The sequence below is a fragment of the Wyeomyia smithii genome, chromosome 1 (genome assembly GCF_029784165.1).
Source record: "Wyeomyia smithii strain HCP4-BCI-WySm-NY-G18 chromosome 1, ASM2978416v1, whole genome shotgun sequence".
Classification (NCBI taxonomy): domain Eukaryota; kingdom Metazoa; phylum Arthropoda; class Insecta; order Diptera; family Culicidae; genus Wyeomyia; species Wyeomyia smithii.
Genome location: NC_073694.1, coordinates 19323784 through 19341993, shown reverse-complemented (window position 1 = coordinate 19341993; position 18210 = coordinate 19323784). Strand labels below are relative to the sequence as shown.

The 18210-nt window shown below is 42.3% G+C and overlaps 1 protein-coding gene and 1 pseudogene across 3 annotated transcripts in view; one reads left to right on the top strand and one right to left on the bottom strand.

The window, feature by feature from the left end:
• The window catches only part of LOC129718977 (lysophosphatidylcholine acyltransferase), a 49739-nt gene extending 40465 nt beyond the window's left edge, over positions 1-9274 (bottom strand). For 2 of the 3 annotated variants that reach the window (XM_055670266.1, XM_055670267.1), the window contains exon 1: positions 8191-9274. In XM_055670266.1, the coding sequence (XP_055526241.1) occupies positions 8191-8373 (183 nt within the window). In that variant the 5' untranslated portion in view covers positions 8374-9274. The remainder of the gene's footprint in view (positions 1-8190) is intronic. The other variant, XM_055670264.1, reaches the window with a different exon arrangement.
• A 3207-nt stretch (positions 9275-12481) lies between these two features.
• LOC129718329 (uncharacterized) lies at positions 12482-13969 on the top strand (annotated as a pseudogene).
• Positions 13970-18210: the final 4241 nt, after the last annotated feature.

Sequence of the window (18210 nt, the reverse complement as noted above, 5' to 3'; positions counted from 1 at the left end):
GCGGACCTTCAATAAGTCAGAAAGAATGCGGGTACTTCCCAAAAAATTAAGGGACTTGCAGTTCTATGATCCGAGTTTTCAATCGTTAGTCCGTTTTCGTTGCCTGGGTCTATGCCGATTGTTCCGGTCCGAATTTACATTGTTTGCTCCACTTGCAACCAATGGTCTTGCTATTCAAGGGCTGTTCAATCAGGTCTTATCTTATGTAACGTTCCCAATCAGAAACCGACACTCGTCGTCCATCGACGCTTCGGTCCTTTTTGAGTTGCGGATGCTAGTTCCCACTGCTGAGTGCAAGTCACGGATCGCAGCTTTCTCCAGTCCTGGCGTTGGTACCAAGCTTGTATCAGTTACTTTACTTTACTTTTGTGGTGACGGATTATCGATACAGTGCCGAGTTCTGAGTTCGCCATTTCACTCGGGTGCAGAGTCTAGCTCGAAGTCGGTGGCCTCTATCGATATTCCTACTAATTATAATTTTTGTTGATTATTCCTCCGACATTCTAGCTACATGAACAACCCATTGAAGCCTGCCATGTTTTTTGCGCTTGACGATATCCCCCGATTTGTATGCCAGGTACACTTCATAGTTCATGCATCTGCGTCAAACACCGTTTTCAAAATTGGCCACCATAAATTGAACGCAAGATTCTACGCTCAAAAACACCAAGAGCTCGCCGATCAGTCTCTTTCAGTATTCATGGGAAATCAGTGTTTTATAGAGTGCTATATTTGTACGCGTTACAGACTGTGGGGCCACAAATGGCTACACTATCCTTAGAAAAATCTGTTTGTGACCGCTATCCGCCTCTTTATCTTATGGCTAACCATATTGTCGCATAGATTCGTTAACTACTTCAAATAATTCCCCATCTATCAACGTAACATCAACATTCGACCGGCCGCCACGCTCTCTACCAGCTAGGTTTTGGTAGAGTTTATGAAAAACGCTGTTCTCGCAGCAGAGATCAAAAGACCTCTTCCGCTGATCCACGGTTAATACCAATGATGTATATATCGTCCGCAAAACCTAGACTTCGTAATGATGGTGCCCTCCGTATAACACCTTCCGATGCGATGTTAAACAATAAGTTTAACAGCCCGTCACCCTGCTTCAACCCATCTAACATCACGAAAGCATCCGATGACTCACCGGTTACTCTAACGCATGATGTGGAACCATCAAGAGTGACACGAATAAGTCTGATTAGTTTTGTTGGAAAAACATATCTGAGCATAATTAGCCATAACTCATTTCCCTTAACTCTCAACTAAGTCGTCTTGAAGTTTATGAACTTCTTAACTGTTTATGAACATTTGGTGCGTTATGGAGCGTCCCCCTCGAACACCACACTGGTATTTTAAGTTTAAGTTTCGTGCAACAGCCTCAATCTATGGAACAAGATGCGGGAGAGAATTTTGTTCACGGTATTGAGAAGGGTTATACGACGGTAACTACTACAGTGCAGGTGGTGGCCTTTTCTATAGATTTTTTTAGAGATGTTCGTTTCCGACTTTGAAAATATCGACGAAAATGCCGTGCTTCCCAGCTGCTTTGCAGTTCTTCAGCTCTTTAACTACGAGGCGAAGGTCCATGAAAAGTGGATCCACAGCTGGTCCATCATACTCAATATCAATCGTGCTCCTTTAGAAACCTCTGTCTCTCTCGCCAATCAACAGCACACTAAAATGTTGTTTCTGAAGTCTGGTCACCTCTGATTTATTGGTACTCAGGTGCCTTCGCAACGGTTGCATATGACAGGGGCAGACACGTTTCGGTTCCTAATCCCGTACATTTTTTTTTTGTAAATGCTCCTTGCATGGTGCCTGAAAAAACAAACCACTTATTGGACGTGGTTGTCGCAGATGTGCCCAACCTTTCTCGCGCTGTGGTGACTTTGTTCAGGTCCCCCCCAGCTTGTTCATCGATTCGCTCGTCGATTTTCCGCGAGTACTCGGCAGCCACTCCTGATTTCATGATTCAGCTGCCCGCTCCAGGTCATACGCTATTATATGCCGCCCCCAACTTGGGAATACAGCCGCTTACGACCCCTCTCCCCAGTCAGCCTACGACCAAATTTTCCACCAGGGTTTTACTACCCGATCTCCGCAACGATTACTCGTATGTCCGTCGACACCTCGTGAAGGTTGGGATAGAAGTTGCTGAACAGAGGTAGATCGCCATTATAGGGTCTCAAGTGACACGCTACTTACTTCACTGGCGACAGACCATTAAGATCCTATGCCGAATCCAGAATACGTCTCTACAAAACTCGGTCTTGGGCTGCTACTCTCCAGTCTCCCCTTACACCCGCTGCTCTGGCATCCTCGTCGACAGCACACATCCAGCGCGTGCGCGGTCTGCCTCGAAGTCGTCGGCCTCTATCCGGTTCTCTACTAAATATTATCTTTGCCGGTCGCTCATCCGCCATCCGTGCTACATGGCCAGCCCACTGTAACCTGCCGTGTTTCATCAGCTGGACAATATCAGCGTGAATGTATACTTCGTACAACTCGTGATTCATGCGCCTGCGCCACATCCCGTTCTCTAGTTTGCATCCGAGTATTGATCGCAGGATTCTACGCTCGAAGGCCCCAAGCGCTCGTCAATCGGCCTTCTTCCACGTCCACGATTCATGTCCGTAGAGCGCCACCGGGAGGATCAGATTCATATAGAGCGCAAATTTCGTACGGATCTGTAGGCTACGGGACATAAGCTGGCTACGCAATCCGTAGTAAGCCCTATTCGCCGCCACAATCCGCCTCTTCACCTCTTTGTCACATGTCACGAGAGTACCAAGATAAACAAATTCGTCGACTACTTCGAAAGTATCCCCATCCATCTTCACCGCAGCACCAACACCACCAGAACTACCACGCTCTCTGCCAGCCACCATGTACTTCGTTTTGGCAGTGTTTATGGTGAGTCCGATTATCGCAGCTTCCCTTTTGAGAGCCGTAAAGGCCTCCTCCAAATCGACCACGTTCTAATCGACGGCAGGTTTTTCTCCGACATCATCAACGTTCGCACCTACCGCAGTGCGAATATTGATTCGGACCACTGCCTAGTAGCTGTGTGCATGCGCTCAAAACTATCGACGGTGTATAACACCCGCCGAAGTCAAACGCCGCGACCAAATATTGAGCAACTGCGGGACGCCGAGGCTGCACAGGAATACGCGCAGCAGCTGGAGGCAGTGCTACCCACGGAAGAGCAGCTTGGCGCAGCTACCCTTGAAGATGGCTGGAGGAGCATCCGATCCGCCATAGGTAGCACTGCTGTAGCGCTACTAGGTACAAGGGCCCCGAATCATAGAAATGACTGGTTTGACGGCGAATGCAAACGGTTAGTCGAGGAGAAGAAGGCAGCACGGGCGAAAATGCTGCAACACCGCACGAGAGCGAACGTGGAACGATACCGACAGGCACGGAACAGCCAAAACTCAGTCCTCCGAAGGAAGAATCGCCAGCAAGAGGACCGAGATCGCGTAGCGATGGAAGAGCTGTATCAAGCTAACGACACTCGGAAGTTCTACGAGAAGCTGAACAGCTCCCGTAAAGGCTTCGTGCCGCAAGCCGATATGTGCAGGAGCTTGGCAACCTCCTTACTGACGAGCGTGAGGTGATCGAAAGGTGGAGGCAGCACTTCGACGAGCATCTGAACGGCGATGCAGTAGAGCGCGAGGACGGTATGGCAACTGATCTTGGTGCACGAGCAGAAGACATCAGAATTCCAGCCACCGATCTTCTGGAGGTGGAGGAGGAGATTGGTCGGCTGAAAAACAACAAAGCTGCTGGAGTGGACCAACTTCCCAGCGAGCTATTGAAATACGGTGGAGAAACACTGGCTAGAGCCGTGCACTGGGTCATTGTCAAGGTTTGGGAGGAAGAACGAGTACCGGAGGAGTGGATGGAGGGTATTGTGTGTCCCATCTACAAAAAGGGCGATAAACTGAAGTGCTGCAATTACCGGGCAATCACTCTGTTGAACGCCGCCTACAAGGTACTCTCCCAAATACTTTGCCGTCGACTATCGCCATTTGCGAAGCAGTTCGTGGGGCATTACCAGGCAGGATTTATGGGTGCCCGCGCCACCACGGATCAGATATTCGCGGTTCGGCAGGTTATGCAGAAATGCCGCGAATATAACGTGCCCACACATCATTTGTTCATCGATTTCAAATCGGCGTACGACACAATCGATCGGGACAAGCTATGGCAAATTATGCACGACTACGGTTTTCCGGACAAACTGACGCGGTTGGTCAAAGCGACGATGGATCGAGTGATGTGTGTAGTTCGTGTTTCGGGGGCACTCTCGAGCCCCTTCGAAACCCGAAGAGGGCTGAGGCAAGGTGATGGTCTCTCGTGCCTACTGTTCAACATTGCCCTGGAAGGTGTCATTAGAAGAGCGGGGATTAACACGAGTTGCACGATTTCCCAAAAGTCGGTTCAACTGTTTGGTTATCGAGCGGAAGGTACTGCGTACCATTTTCGGTGGACTGCAGATGGAAAACGGAGTGTGGAGAAGGCGAATGAACCACGAACTGCAGGAGCTGCTTGGGGAGCCATCTATCGTCCACACCGCTAAGATAGGCAGGCTGCGGAGGGCTGGGCATGTTGTAAGGATGTCAGACGACAGCCCGGTAAAGATGGTTCTTGAAACCAATCCGTCAGGGACGAGACGGAGAGGTGCACAGCGGGCAAGGTGGATCGATCAGGTGGAAGACGACCTGCGGACCTTACGCAGACTGCAGAGCTGGCGAACTGCAGCCATGGACCGAGTGGAATGGAGACGACTCTTACGTACAGCAAAGGCCACACCACGGCTTGGGACTGTTTGGTAAGGTAAGTAAAGGCCTCCTCAACTGCTCTACGGTTTACACCAATTATATCAATGTCGTCTGCAAAGCCCAGAAGCATGTGAGACTTAGTGATGATGGTGCCGCTCCTCTGCACACCTGCCTTTCGTATTGCACCTTCCAAAGCTGTTGAACAGCAAGCTCGAGAGCCCGTCACCTTGCTTCAGACCATCCAACGTCACAAACGCGTCCGAAAATTCGCCCGCTGTCCTGACGCATGATGTGAAACCGTCAAGCGTCGCACGTAACAGTTCAATTAGTTTTGTTAGGAAACCATGTTCTAGCATTATTCGCCAAAGCTCGTTGCATTTCACTGTCGTACGCCGCTTTAAAGTCTATGAACAGATGATGCGTCTGCAAGTTGTGTTCTCGAAACTTGTCGAGAACCTGTCTCAAAGTGAACATCTGGTCCGTTGTAGATCGTCCCACTCGAAAACCGCATTGGTATTCTCCAACAATGGCTTCCTGCAACGGCCTCAGTCGCTGTTACAGCATACGGGAGAGAATTTTGTAAGCGGAATTGAGGAGGGTTATGCCTCTATAATTACTACAGTCGAGGTCCCTTCTTGTAGAAAGGGCATATGAGTCCTTCCAACCAGTGACACGTTATTATTTATTTATTTGGCAATCCGTCATGGTGACATGGTCAGATTAACAAAGTTTCTCTAATTCACTCAGTTATTGGCTGCCGCTCTCCAATCCCTGATACACCGTGTACTTCTCATCTGAATAGTTCTCGCAACATGCCCTGGCCAGCGTATCCGTCCAGCTTTAGCCATCTTTTGAATACTGGGTTCGCTGTAGAGTTGCGCGAGCTCATGAAGCATCCTCGGTCTCAATATTCCGTTCTCCTGCACGCCGCCAAAGATCATCCTTAGTACCCGTCGTTCGAAAAGTTCGAGCACTCGCAGATCCTCCTCGAACATTGTCCACGTTTCATGCCCGTAGAGAACAACCAATCTTATGAGCGTTTTGTTTTCGTTGATTTGCGTTCCGAACAGCTTACTCTTCATACGGGGGCTTACTCTGTTCGACCGTTTCGGATCACACGGCTGGTATCATTGTCCTCAGTTACCTGAAACCGAGATAGACAAACTCGTTAAATACCTCGAACTCATTGCCGTCGATCGTAAAGCTACTGCCTTGGCGTTGTCGGTCGGCGTCGATTCCGCCGCCTAGCAAAACCATCCACTTGTTGAAGCTCCCTGTGAGATGCAAATGGACCCGACAATACGCACACCGCACTGCGTCCCACCCACCGTAGCCTTTTTCGGCCTAATCAGCTTCCCTGGAAAGCCGGCTCATCCATGACCGCGGTTTTGAATTCGATGAATAGGTGGAGCGTGGGGTTTCTGTAATCACGGCATTTCTGAAAGGATCTGCCGTATGGCAAAGATTTGATCCATTGTAGACCGTCCTTCTACGAAACCGGCCTAACAGCTTCCCACAAGTCTGTTGGCTGGCGGTGAGTCGGCGGAAAATGATTTTAGAAAGCACTTTGTAGACGGCATTCAGGACGGTGATCGCACAATAGTTCCCACAGTCCAATTTGTCGCCTTTCTTACAGGTAGGGCAGATAACCTCATCCTTCCCCTCCTGCGGTAGCTTTTCTGTATCTCAAACAGGTGGCCAGCTTTTCCGGGCTCCTCTTTATAGGTCGTCATTCCCAGCCGATTTATTGTTTTTCGCCTATCGTTGGGGCTGGTACGTCTTCTACGTTTGTCCCACCTACGGGATCGCTTTCTCCGCCGCCATGGTCCTCTGCCTGGGCGCCAGGTGTTCGTCGAAGTGCTGCTTCCACCTCGAGTGACACGTGTCCAACCATTAACTAACCAGCAAGCTTGGGTAGGCCGCCTGAAAAACGAACGGAGAGTAGTCCTGTGCTCGGGAAGAAGAAAAGTCTTTCGAATTGGATTCAGATTGTTTGGATTGGATTTGAATGAGATTCGGATTGGATTTGGGTTGGATTTGAATTTAATTTGAACTGAATTTTGCTTGGATTGGATTGAGATTAGATTGGATTTTGATGGACTTTGAATTGGATTCAGATTGTATTTGGATTAGATTTAAATTCAATTTGGATTTGATTTGGATTGAGTTTGTATTGGATTTGGACATGATTTGGATGGAATTTTGATTGAATCTGACAATGGATTGAATTTGGATGGGATTTGGATTGGATTTTGATTGAATTTGGATTGGATTTGGATTCATGTTGCTCTTGGATTGGATTTGGGTTGGATTTGAATCTAGTTTGATCTGAATTTGAAATGGATTTGTATCAAATTCGTTTTAAACTGGATTTGTATTAAATTTGTACAAAATTTGAATTGGATTCACATTAAATTTGAATCAGGATTGAATTTTGATAGGTTTTGAACTAAACTGAAGATTGAATTTTAATTGGATTTGGTTTGTATTTGCATAGGATTTGGTTTGTATTTGCATAGTATTTGGATCGAATTTAAATAGGATTTGTATTGGATTTAGAAAGAATTTGAATTCAATTGGAATAGGATTTGGATTAGATTTTAAATGGATTTGGATTTCATTTGATTTAATTTTGAGTGGATTTGTATGAATTTTATTGTATTTAGAATTATGTTTGTATCGAAATAAGATTAGGATTGAAATCGATTTAGATTTCAATTGGTTTTGGATTGTACTTAGATTGATTTCGGGTTGAATTTGAATTAAATTTGAAATGGAATTGGATTTGATTTGAAGTGAATATCAATTACATTCACCACAAAACATCAAAACAATAGTCACTGCGATCGAAACCGTACAAAAAAGATTGAATTAGTGTTGAATTTGGATATAATTGTAACAGAAAAGACGAATTCTTTCGATTTCGATTTGACTGCCTTCCAAAGATCTTCCAGTTCTTTGAACATCTGGACCGTTTTTGTGGACTAGCAGAAATGGTATGGACGGCAGACTTGAGGAATTGTACATCCGGATCGGTGCAGCATCTCATCCGCCTGAATGAGAAAGCGTGAAACTCAATTCAACTGGCTCTGGGCCCATAACCTCTTGTGAATTATTTAGAGTCGTAGAACAAACTATTTGAGTGATGATGATGATGGTCCCGCCACATACCCCTACAAAGGAGTGGCAAACAGTATTGAAAAAATATTTAACTAACAGTTACATAAGGCTATTTGATTATTGGCATCACATCGATACCTACTGTGATTTGTTATCCTCGTATCAGCAGTTTTGATACAAGAATGCCAAAAAAATCACTAAATAACTATTCAAGATTAGGACAAAATTTTAGCCGTTTTGTATCTTTACCCAATAAAAACTAGCATGAGCATCTTACCTTAACTTTATCGACAGGATCATCCCAAATAAGTTTATGCACGAAAGGATTCACGTAGTGAATTTTCTTCGGCTGTTGCTGCTGCTTTCGATTGCGGTTTGCTACGATTGCCGATGTATTGTCCTCTTCGGATCCGTCTTTTTGAACCCCATTTCCAGTGGTTGCTTTTGCTTCCTCCATCATTATTCCCTCTCTTTCTTTGTTTCACCTCTTACAAATCAAAACAAGTTACCGTAGTAAGACGTAATAATCCTACCCGAAATTCCTTCGCATAAAAAAACCCTTCTCACCAGCTCCTTAAAATGACGTCGTGATTTTTCAATTATTTTATCCTCTCCGCACAGACACACCCCCGACTTTTTCAAGCTGACATGCACAGAGGGAAAAACTTTCACCACTCCATTGACTGAAATTGCATCCGAAGCAGGCTACCTTTTGCACACTTATTACTGCTTTATCATCTGCATCTCTTTTAAAGGTACATATTTTCACTTCACACGAACCGTTTGCGTAAGCAAACCCGCCATATCGCGACCGACCGAACCGATGACAAGAGCTAAGAAAACATCCGCGAAAAAAGCACTTCTTTTTCTTCACGAAACTGCTGAGTACAGCATATCTACTTATTCGAAGTAGAAGGAAATTTGCACCAACACCAGCAGCGGCAAATATATCGGCTGAGCAATATAACGGTTCACAAGTTAACAGCAAAAAAAAAATCTGCACCGTTTGCAAAATTTAATTACGATTTTCCTTTTGACTGACAACGAAAAAGTGTTCTGCGATTGAATTGATTCACTTTCCACCTTTCGTACCTCCCCGCTACTAAACACAGTTATCCTAGAAACTAGACCAGTAAGTCACAGCAAATTCTGGCTAAAATTGATTTTTCACTCGCGTATAACTTGAATGTTTTTTTTGTCTTCACTTCCTCTTCCCACAATCTCCAATTGCTGCAGGAACAAAACTGCATTGAATCTGAATGATGATGATGACGCCTGCTTGTAGTACCTGCACGTCTTTTCGGTTACACGTCCACAATTTGAGACTATCGGATGGCAACTAGCATAGCAGCCTAGTCTAGCGCTGAAGCAACGACCGTCAAAAAACGCGGCGGGAGAAATGGAAGAGAGCAAAGGATCAAATCGTACGTACGATAATTTTGTTGTAGGTGTAAATGGCGAATCCATTCCAAAAGAGCAGAAAGAGAGAAACGTCCGCAAGAGAAATCGCAAACATTCGTTGAACCAGAGCTGCCAATAAAATTTTCGATTTAACTGGAAAAAGGCTGAGGAAAAAACTGGATTCCAAATAAATTTAAAAAAAAATGTTTGTGAGAGTGCTTTTCTGTCATGGGGACTGAATCCAGTGACAGTTTTTTTTATATAGCAACTAAAGAGATAACTCTCCGCAAAAAATTACTCATTTTGATCAGAACTGTTTTGTTTCGGGCTTACATGTTGATAAAATTATGGACTGAAAAATTTCCTCTAACAGCAGCAAAATTTAAAATTACACAATCAATCTATCTCAGAATTAAGAAAATAGAGCAACGTTTTCTTCCGTTACATCAATGAAGGTCACATTTCAATTATTTCTGACTTCGCTATCTTTTGGTGTCTAATTCTCCTAACTATTTTTACACTGCTACGCAACAGAAAATAAATAAAAAATTTGTCATGATCTGGTAAAAGCTATTTGTTTGGTTTTATCCCAACCATGTCGTGCAATCTTTAATTTGACCGTGTTTCGTGCGAGAAGATAGAATACTGAAAATGCTGTTAAGAGTTGTCAAAATAATTTATCAATCTAGAAAATTTACGTTTTTTAAAATATTTCTAAAAATCAATCGGAGCTTCAGTGAATAAAAAACTGAATAAAACTGGCAAATATCTGAAAAAACTGGAAGATTTTGGGAATAAACTGTTTGACTGGATCACTTGAAAAAAACTGGAGGAATCCAGTTTAAACTGGAACATTGGCAACTCTGCGTTGAACTGCGTGCGGTCTTCGCACCACACCACCACTACCAGTGCATGCCTAGCGTCGCAATTTGTTGCTGTTGCTGCTGTGCTATCAGCAGCACCAAACAAAGCGGGCTGTTTTCGTTCACTGCTTGCTCACTGCAGTGAGAAAATGGGAATGAAGGGTTTGTATCGCAGAATGTATCGTTTTTACAGTAAGCTCTCTTTTTCTGGGGTGTATGCGGGCTTATAAGCAAAATATAACCAAAAATTCTTTCTATGGTTCAGCAAATTGAATTGCTGAAAGTGTATCAGCAAATCACTTGTTTACTGAATCACAGCATTTTTTTCAAAAGTTTACTGTAATTCAGTTCTACAATTTACTGAATTTCATTCAGTAATTTTATTTTTACTGTAAACCAGTATTTCATTGATAAATTTACTGAAAACCAGTAATCGATTCAGTGATTCGCAAAAATACAGCAAATCTATTTGCTGAACAGAAAACAGTAAATGAATGTTTGCTGGAATCCAGCGAAAGAATTGATATGTCAAAATATTTTACGTCAAGCTGACATTAGTAAAACGCGCCAAATCGCTGTGCAGCTGGTACGGGATCATCTCTAAGCTCCTGATAGCGGATATGGGACCATAGCTAAGTCACTGTTGGGCTAGATGAACTTAAAGGTTAAAATGATAATCATACATCTCTAGTTCAGCAGTAATTTGGCTATGATCCGATGGGCGAATGGAAGCTGGTGCCTGAGGGAAACATGGTTCCCTTGAACTAACTGGTTAACCAGTAAATTGATTTATGCTTTGCTGAATGTACAGCAAATTATCATAGCTGACAACCAGCAATTTGTATTTTGTTTTACTGAACATGCAGCAAACGAAATTTCATTTTGCTGAACAGATTGCTGGAAACAGCACACCAAAAATTAGCAAAATTTTGCTGGTTTCCAGCAATGAAAATTTGGTGTGTAGATTATTGAAACATAGATATCCAACTCAACCAACAATACGGGCAACAAAAATGTGGCGCCCCTCCGAGTATGATGGCGGTTGGGTGAACTACATTTAATGAGCACACACAGAAAAATATTAAGGTAATTGCTATCTTTTTAGACTTGGTCAGATTTGTGTGGTGTTTTGAACAAACTAATCTATATGGTCTAGATAATAATAATAATTTATTACAACAGGAGAAAAACAAATGTCAATGTCTGAGATGACCATAATATGAATTATTTATTTTGATGATAGTATGACTAGTCGTTCATAGTCGTTTCAACAATATGTTTTTAAGCATAACCAAAGATGACTAGTATACAATACGTCACTCTTGCAGTATGCAGCGGACACGAGTTTCGCTGCGCGTGATCGAAATTTGAGCTAATTTGTATACTGTTATTTTGGTGATGACGACAAGGTGGTGAAAGGTGAAGCATGTTTTTCAATATCATTATATGGTCCTGTCATCTAATTTTCAATATCCTCATACAGTATTGTCATCTTGTTTTCGTTTTCATCTAGCGGATTGAGCATGATAAATCGATTTTGCTAATAATCACAGTTTTAAGGTTATCAGATGGCACCGTTATAAAGGTGTTGCGAGCAAAATGTATGAAGTCAGGTATCTTGCTCTAGTCATCATTAGCATAACTCATTTGTTGTTTGTACCAATTTTAATAGTCGATTGCGAACCACTTTACAGCTTCAATCCCTTTGCGGAACTGGTTGGGTTAATAATTCTGCCTCAGCCGTCAAATAATGCTGTAGAATGTTCTCCTATTCGGTTTTTAGCTTCCGTTGCAGATTATTGTTTGTGATCTCATTCATTATCAATTTCACTATTCCTTGGTTGAATGTTTAAATAGATTTATTAATATTTGCAAATAACGGAGAAAATCCAATTTGGAAATTTTCACTCATCCTTTTAAGTTCTATTTAAAAACGATGCAATATTTATTTTGGTGAATACCGCTAAACGGTATTTTTAACTAAGGTTTTACATTACTGTGTGAAAATCATTGTTATATACGTCTCTTAATATCCTTTTAATTCACTTACAAGGAGTAGCAAAGCCTAGCATAACTTATTCACCCACGTTAACACCAACATAAACAACGTTAAAATAATTTAAGTGAATATGAAGCTTTTTTTGTCTTTTCGTCACCTTCGACAATTCGATGAGAGTATCTATGAGATGTTTACATTTTGTGACTCATGCTAATTTCTAAAATTACGCGAGGTTTCATTGCAGTGTTGTTGTAATAAATTGAAATTGCAAATCATCTAGAATATATTGCGCATATATACAAAAATTTTCATTCCGCTGCGGAGGTAACGCGCATAACAGAACCCCGCAAAACAACACAGACAGAGTTGCCGTATTATAATTTAAAAAAAAACATTGCAAAGACTTTTGGGGTTTCTAACCTCAAGAAGATGTTTCAGCACGACACAAAGTTCAAAAATGTTTTTACGAAAAATACTTGAATATACCCATAAATCAGTTAAGCTCTGCATGAATCATGAAAAAATAAAATTAGTAATCATTGTAGTGCATTTACTTATTAGCACGGATAAATCTGTTTGGCAGCTCTGAAAACAAGCTAGTGTGTATTTTCATTTTGATGTATCCGTTGTTTATTTGTTTGATCCGAGTGAATTCGTACGTATAATTCTTTTTTAATGGAAAATATAAAAAGTTAGTGTACTACAATAATAAGTTTTTCCTTTCTAGCTTATTCAGAATGGCAGAGATTCGGTGTAACGTTCACAATCGACACGCATCAACAAATACGGTTTATCATTGTTTATATGGATTCTTTTTTCTGGGCTTGTCAAAAGTTCAGTTAGCTCAAATATATGGAAAAAGTTACGTTACAATTGGGAATTGAATACGACGATATGAGGAAAACGGATTCTTCACTCGAAAAGAAAGGGCTCTCGTCTATTTACGGTTCAGTGCAGTACAGAGGCGATGGATTGTCGATCTCTACAAGTGCAATCCTGTATTGATGTTAGACGAAGCAAAACAGCGATTTCAAATTACATTTTCTGTTACAATAAGTACGGCTTCTATTTGTCGTATTCTGCATGCAGAAGGCTTTACATTTAAAGCATTGGAGCGTCGAGCGATTCAACTTCGTGAGAGTGATGTAGTACGGTTTGCAAATGAACTGTTTTTAATTAAGTGGGATCTTCATATGCTGTTATTCTTAGATGAAGTGTCCTGTGACAACAAAGGAATTCTACGAAACAAGGGGTATGGACAAGTAGGAAAGCGCTTGATTTTTCGCGGAGAGTTCAACCGCTGTCCGCGTGTTTCCATGCTATCTTTTATGGGACAAACTGGACTTATTGAAACGTTTTATACAGCGGGGACGTTCAATCGTATTCGCTTCTTCCACTGTTGCCGCTCGTTAATTTGTTCAGTACTTATACAGAGATATCCTGGACAACATTCTGTATGGATTTTGGATGGAGCCAGAATCCACTGCCATAGAGCAATAGTAGAATACCTCCGTTCCCATGGAATTTATGTTGTCTTTTTACCAGCTTATGCACAATTTTTCAACCCCATTGAGTTTCTTTTTGGTTACTTAAAAAGATATTTGAAACGAACCTACATTGAACTTCACACAAAAAATTTAATGGTAGCAATCGCAGAAGCTATCCAAAAATTTAAAAACTTCGACAGTACTAATGTTTTCAAAAAATGTGGATATCAGGCCGGAGGAATGTTTGATCCCAGATTGGGGTTGGCTCAAGATACGACACATTTTGGTTTTCGAGATGACTGCTAGGATGAATGGCTTATACTCATTATCATAAATAAATTATCAACTACATCATACGTAATAAATGTGTATTTATTCATGGTCAACATCAGTACAATCTGTGACTTTGGTTGCTAGAAATTGTGAATACTCATTATCTTCTACGGTAACTGTATTTCTCATAGCAGTGATCATATCGCAGTGGTCATGTAAAAGCTGCTCCATTTCTAGAATTCTTCTTCCCATGACTGCAACCAAGGTACGTAAATTATCACAATCTTGTTTGAGCTGACCCACGATTCGCGTATAGGCTTTGTTTTCATTCTCTGCTACACGAAGATCAAATTTCTTCCTGAGAAGAACGGTATCCGAGTGTATTGGCACAGTTCGAAAAAGGGTAATGAGATGTTTCGGTGGCAGTTGGTTTATGAGTTCTTCACGCATTGTTGTTGGTTGGGTACTTATGTAGTTGGCCCAATAAGACCAGTTTATAGCGTCTGACGTCAAGTGATTTCCATGTGAAACTTTAAGAGTTTCCTTTAACTTATGTAATGACACATCTGACTCAGCTCCTGCTCGATCTTTTTCAGCAGGTCGTAGCAACTGACTTTCGACAGCATGGTACTTATGCGCAGTTGACACAGAATCTGAATAGCGATAAACAACAACCGTAATGGTTTTCGATAGCCATCCCTGTAACGTATTAGATGTCACATCCGATGGGGCTATATTTCGTTTCCCTGATTTGTCCTGAAAAATTAAGAATTTATCTTTTGATTCAAACGATGGATCTTCATTATCCCAAGCGGCCTCCAAATTCGTTGAATGTCCTTTAGGATCAAAATCCTTGAAGATAACAGCCTTCGTGATAAATTGTGCACAGTATTCCCATATTCTGTTGAGCACTCCTTCAACAGAATCATCTGTAACTTCTACGGTTCCACGCTTTTCAAACGATTTCAGAACAAGAATAATGGGAATCTAAAAACTCAACTTCGTATGTACCTTGTTCTTCACTCGAGATAGAATTATAATCTTTTTCCATTTCAAAATTTCAATTATTTGCTCAGTGGTGCTGTACGTTGTGTCTTTTTTAGGGCTTTTTTCCAAAGACGTGAACTTTCGCTGATACACTCTTCCGGTCAGCGCTGCGTACGTTGTAATTGATCAACATCCCAGCTGTATCGATACCTTCTGAAAACAGTATCGATTCCTAAATCGATTCTCAGGAACGGAAGCTTTGCTCATTTCGAAAATTCCGCATAATGAAAAGATTTCTTGCAACGCACAATAAATCGATAAAATTATTTAAATCAAGCTTTTAGTGAAGGGCGATAAAGCAGTTTACCCAAAACAAAAGATACTTTGGAACTAGGCCCTTTACATTGTTTTGAAGCAACGGGCTTATTTGCGAAATATTTCGTAAACAGGCGAGAGTAAAGGGCGGATCAACTTTTGTTTTCAAAATAAAGGCGCATCTGAGAGGCGCAACTGGAGAAAAAATAAAAACAAGGCGAAAGAAAGATGGGCGTATCTCGTTGTCAGAATGCTTTAAGGCGAAATAGAGGTGGGAAAATCTCGTTGTCAGAATGCTTTAAGGCTCATTAGAAAAAGGTTAGAAGAAAAGTGCAGATTTAAGCCATAAATGCACAAATTTAATGTAGTATTGTTAGGAAACTATAAGCCAGGTATATTTTACGTCGATTTTTGGTATTGTTGTTAATGTTAGTCACTTCCTTTGAAATTACGATTTGAAAATGTATTTGCAAATTTTCAAACTGATATTTCCCAATGTTTATCTTATGCCAGTTGCGCCCTTATCGCAAATCACTCCGGATATGTTTGAAAACTTGAAAAAAAGTATAACAACAAGGCGTGAAAACAACAATAATTTATAAGAAGGGTTCAAGAAAACAAGGTGATAAAAAGCATAGACGAATATGATATGTGAATAAAGCGAAAAAGTGCTCCAAGAAGGAAACTCACAATAAACGTACACAAAGAGTACAGAGAGCTTGAGATGCATACAATAAAACCACAAAAAGTACGATTGTTAGAGAAAAGGTACCAGAAGAAACATGTGTCAACTTCGCAGTTTCCCGAGGACTAACAGTCCGAAATACCTTCTTCCACCGAAAGAACATCCACAATACCAGCTGGAGATTACCCTAACAACGTACAGCAAACCAAATTGACGGCCGGTTCTTCTCAGACATTACAAACATACGCATCAAGCGCGGTGCGAATATTGGTTCGAAGCAGAGCCTGACAAAGTCATTTTCAATTGACAATTATCAGGTTATAGTGACGCTTTGACCCGTCGCTTTCAATTGAAAAGCTTTTGTATCATTTTCGAGCACTTCGTGAGTCACATGACACCCAGTCGAAAGCTCTTGCTGTGATTCTGACAACTGAAGGGCTTGAAATTGATACAAACACTTTCCAATTGAAAGCGGAGATTATCACCATCTCTCTCACATGACGATTCTTAATTGAAAATAACAATGAGCGCTGACGGAGACAGAAGGCTTCCATACAGTACTTCACGCATATATATGGAGAAAATATTGATCGGAACTTGCGTAACGTATTCATTGGATGCCATTGCCGTTCTAATTACGGTATGCGGTATTAGAAAACTACCATCAAACGACGCGATGCGGTGCTAATTTCAATTGAGACGTTGAAGGAAAGGAAAGAGTCTCTCTCTCCGTCACTTCCTCCGTCGATTGAAATAGTCATTAGTTTCATTCGAAACGATCCGATGAACAACAGACGGGAAAGAGAGAAAGAAGTGATTCGTTGACAAAAGCCGAAAGGAATCAAGTGAAAATGAAACTGTTCGAATCGAAATGACAGTGCGAGTATATCAGTTTCATTGTTTTGTTTCGAAAATGTAGCGCCTTGGTTCGGACCACAACCTAGTTGCACTATACCACGCGCGATATCGCCGAGCCCCGCGGCTCAACATCAAGCAGCTTCGGGACTCCCAGGCTGCGGAGGAATACACGCAACAGCTTGAAGTGGTACAACTACGAGGAGGGGCTTGGCGCATCACCTTTCGAGAACGGCAGATGGGAACCTTCTCACGGATACCAGCGAGGTCAGTTGGAAGGAGTACTTCGATGGACACTTGAATGGCGATACAGTAAACAGAAGCGTAACTGGAACTGACGTAGGCTCACCAGCAGCAGATAACCGAGTACCAGTCCCTAATGTTCATAAAGTTCTTTGTGAGATCGGAAAACTGAGTTATTTAAACAGAGGCGCTGGTTAGAGAACGCAATGAGTCATTTCCAGGATTTGGGAGGAGGAAAAACTTCTACACGAGTGGATGGAGGGAGCCGTCTGCCCCATCTACAAGAAGGGCGACAAGCTGCAGAGCCGCAACTGCCGCGATATCTTGCTTATTAATGCGCCTATTAATGCGCCAACAAAATACTCTTACAGATCCTGTTCCGTCGTCTATCACCTTTAAACGAAAGGTTCGTGTGCCAGTAGCAAGCGGGCTTCATGGGTGCCCGTGCCACCACGGACCAGATCTTCTCAATCCGACATATCCTACAGAAATGTCGCGAGTACAACGTGCCCACACATCACATTTTCATCGACTACACGGCGGCCTATGATACAGTTGACTGAGAAACCCTTATAAAACCGGTAGTCCTCTATGGAATCGAGAAAACAACGCTTCTCGCGGAAGACCTCAACGTTCTTGGACTTTTCGAACGGAAGGTGCTGCGGACCATCTACGGTAGAATACATACGGACGACGGAGAATGGCGACGGTGCATGAAATACTAGCTGCACGCGATGCTTGAAGAAACCCCATTGTACACCTGGTGAAAGTCAATAGGTTGCGGTGGGCCGGTCACGTCGTTTGGATGCTGGACGAAAACCCTGTGAAATCACTTCTCTCCAGCAACCCTGCCGGCACCAGAAATAGAGGAGCGCATCGTGCAAGATGGCTCGACCAGATCGAAGGAAACTCGTGAGTGATTAGACGCCTGGGGAACTGGCGAAATACATCCCGGTACTAAGCAACATGTCGACATCTTCTTGATACAGCACAGGTAAGTACAACCAAGCTCGAACTATTTATCAATAAATGATGCTGGTCGATTTTGACATATCTAAAATGTAATGAACCGTTGAACGAGTTGTATGAAAATGTCTAAATTTGTGCCAAATAATCATCATTTGCGGAAAGTGTTAATTTTCTTCTTCCATTCAATTAAAATGGAGGCTGAAGCGTATTGAGAGCTAAA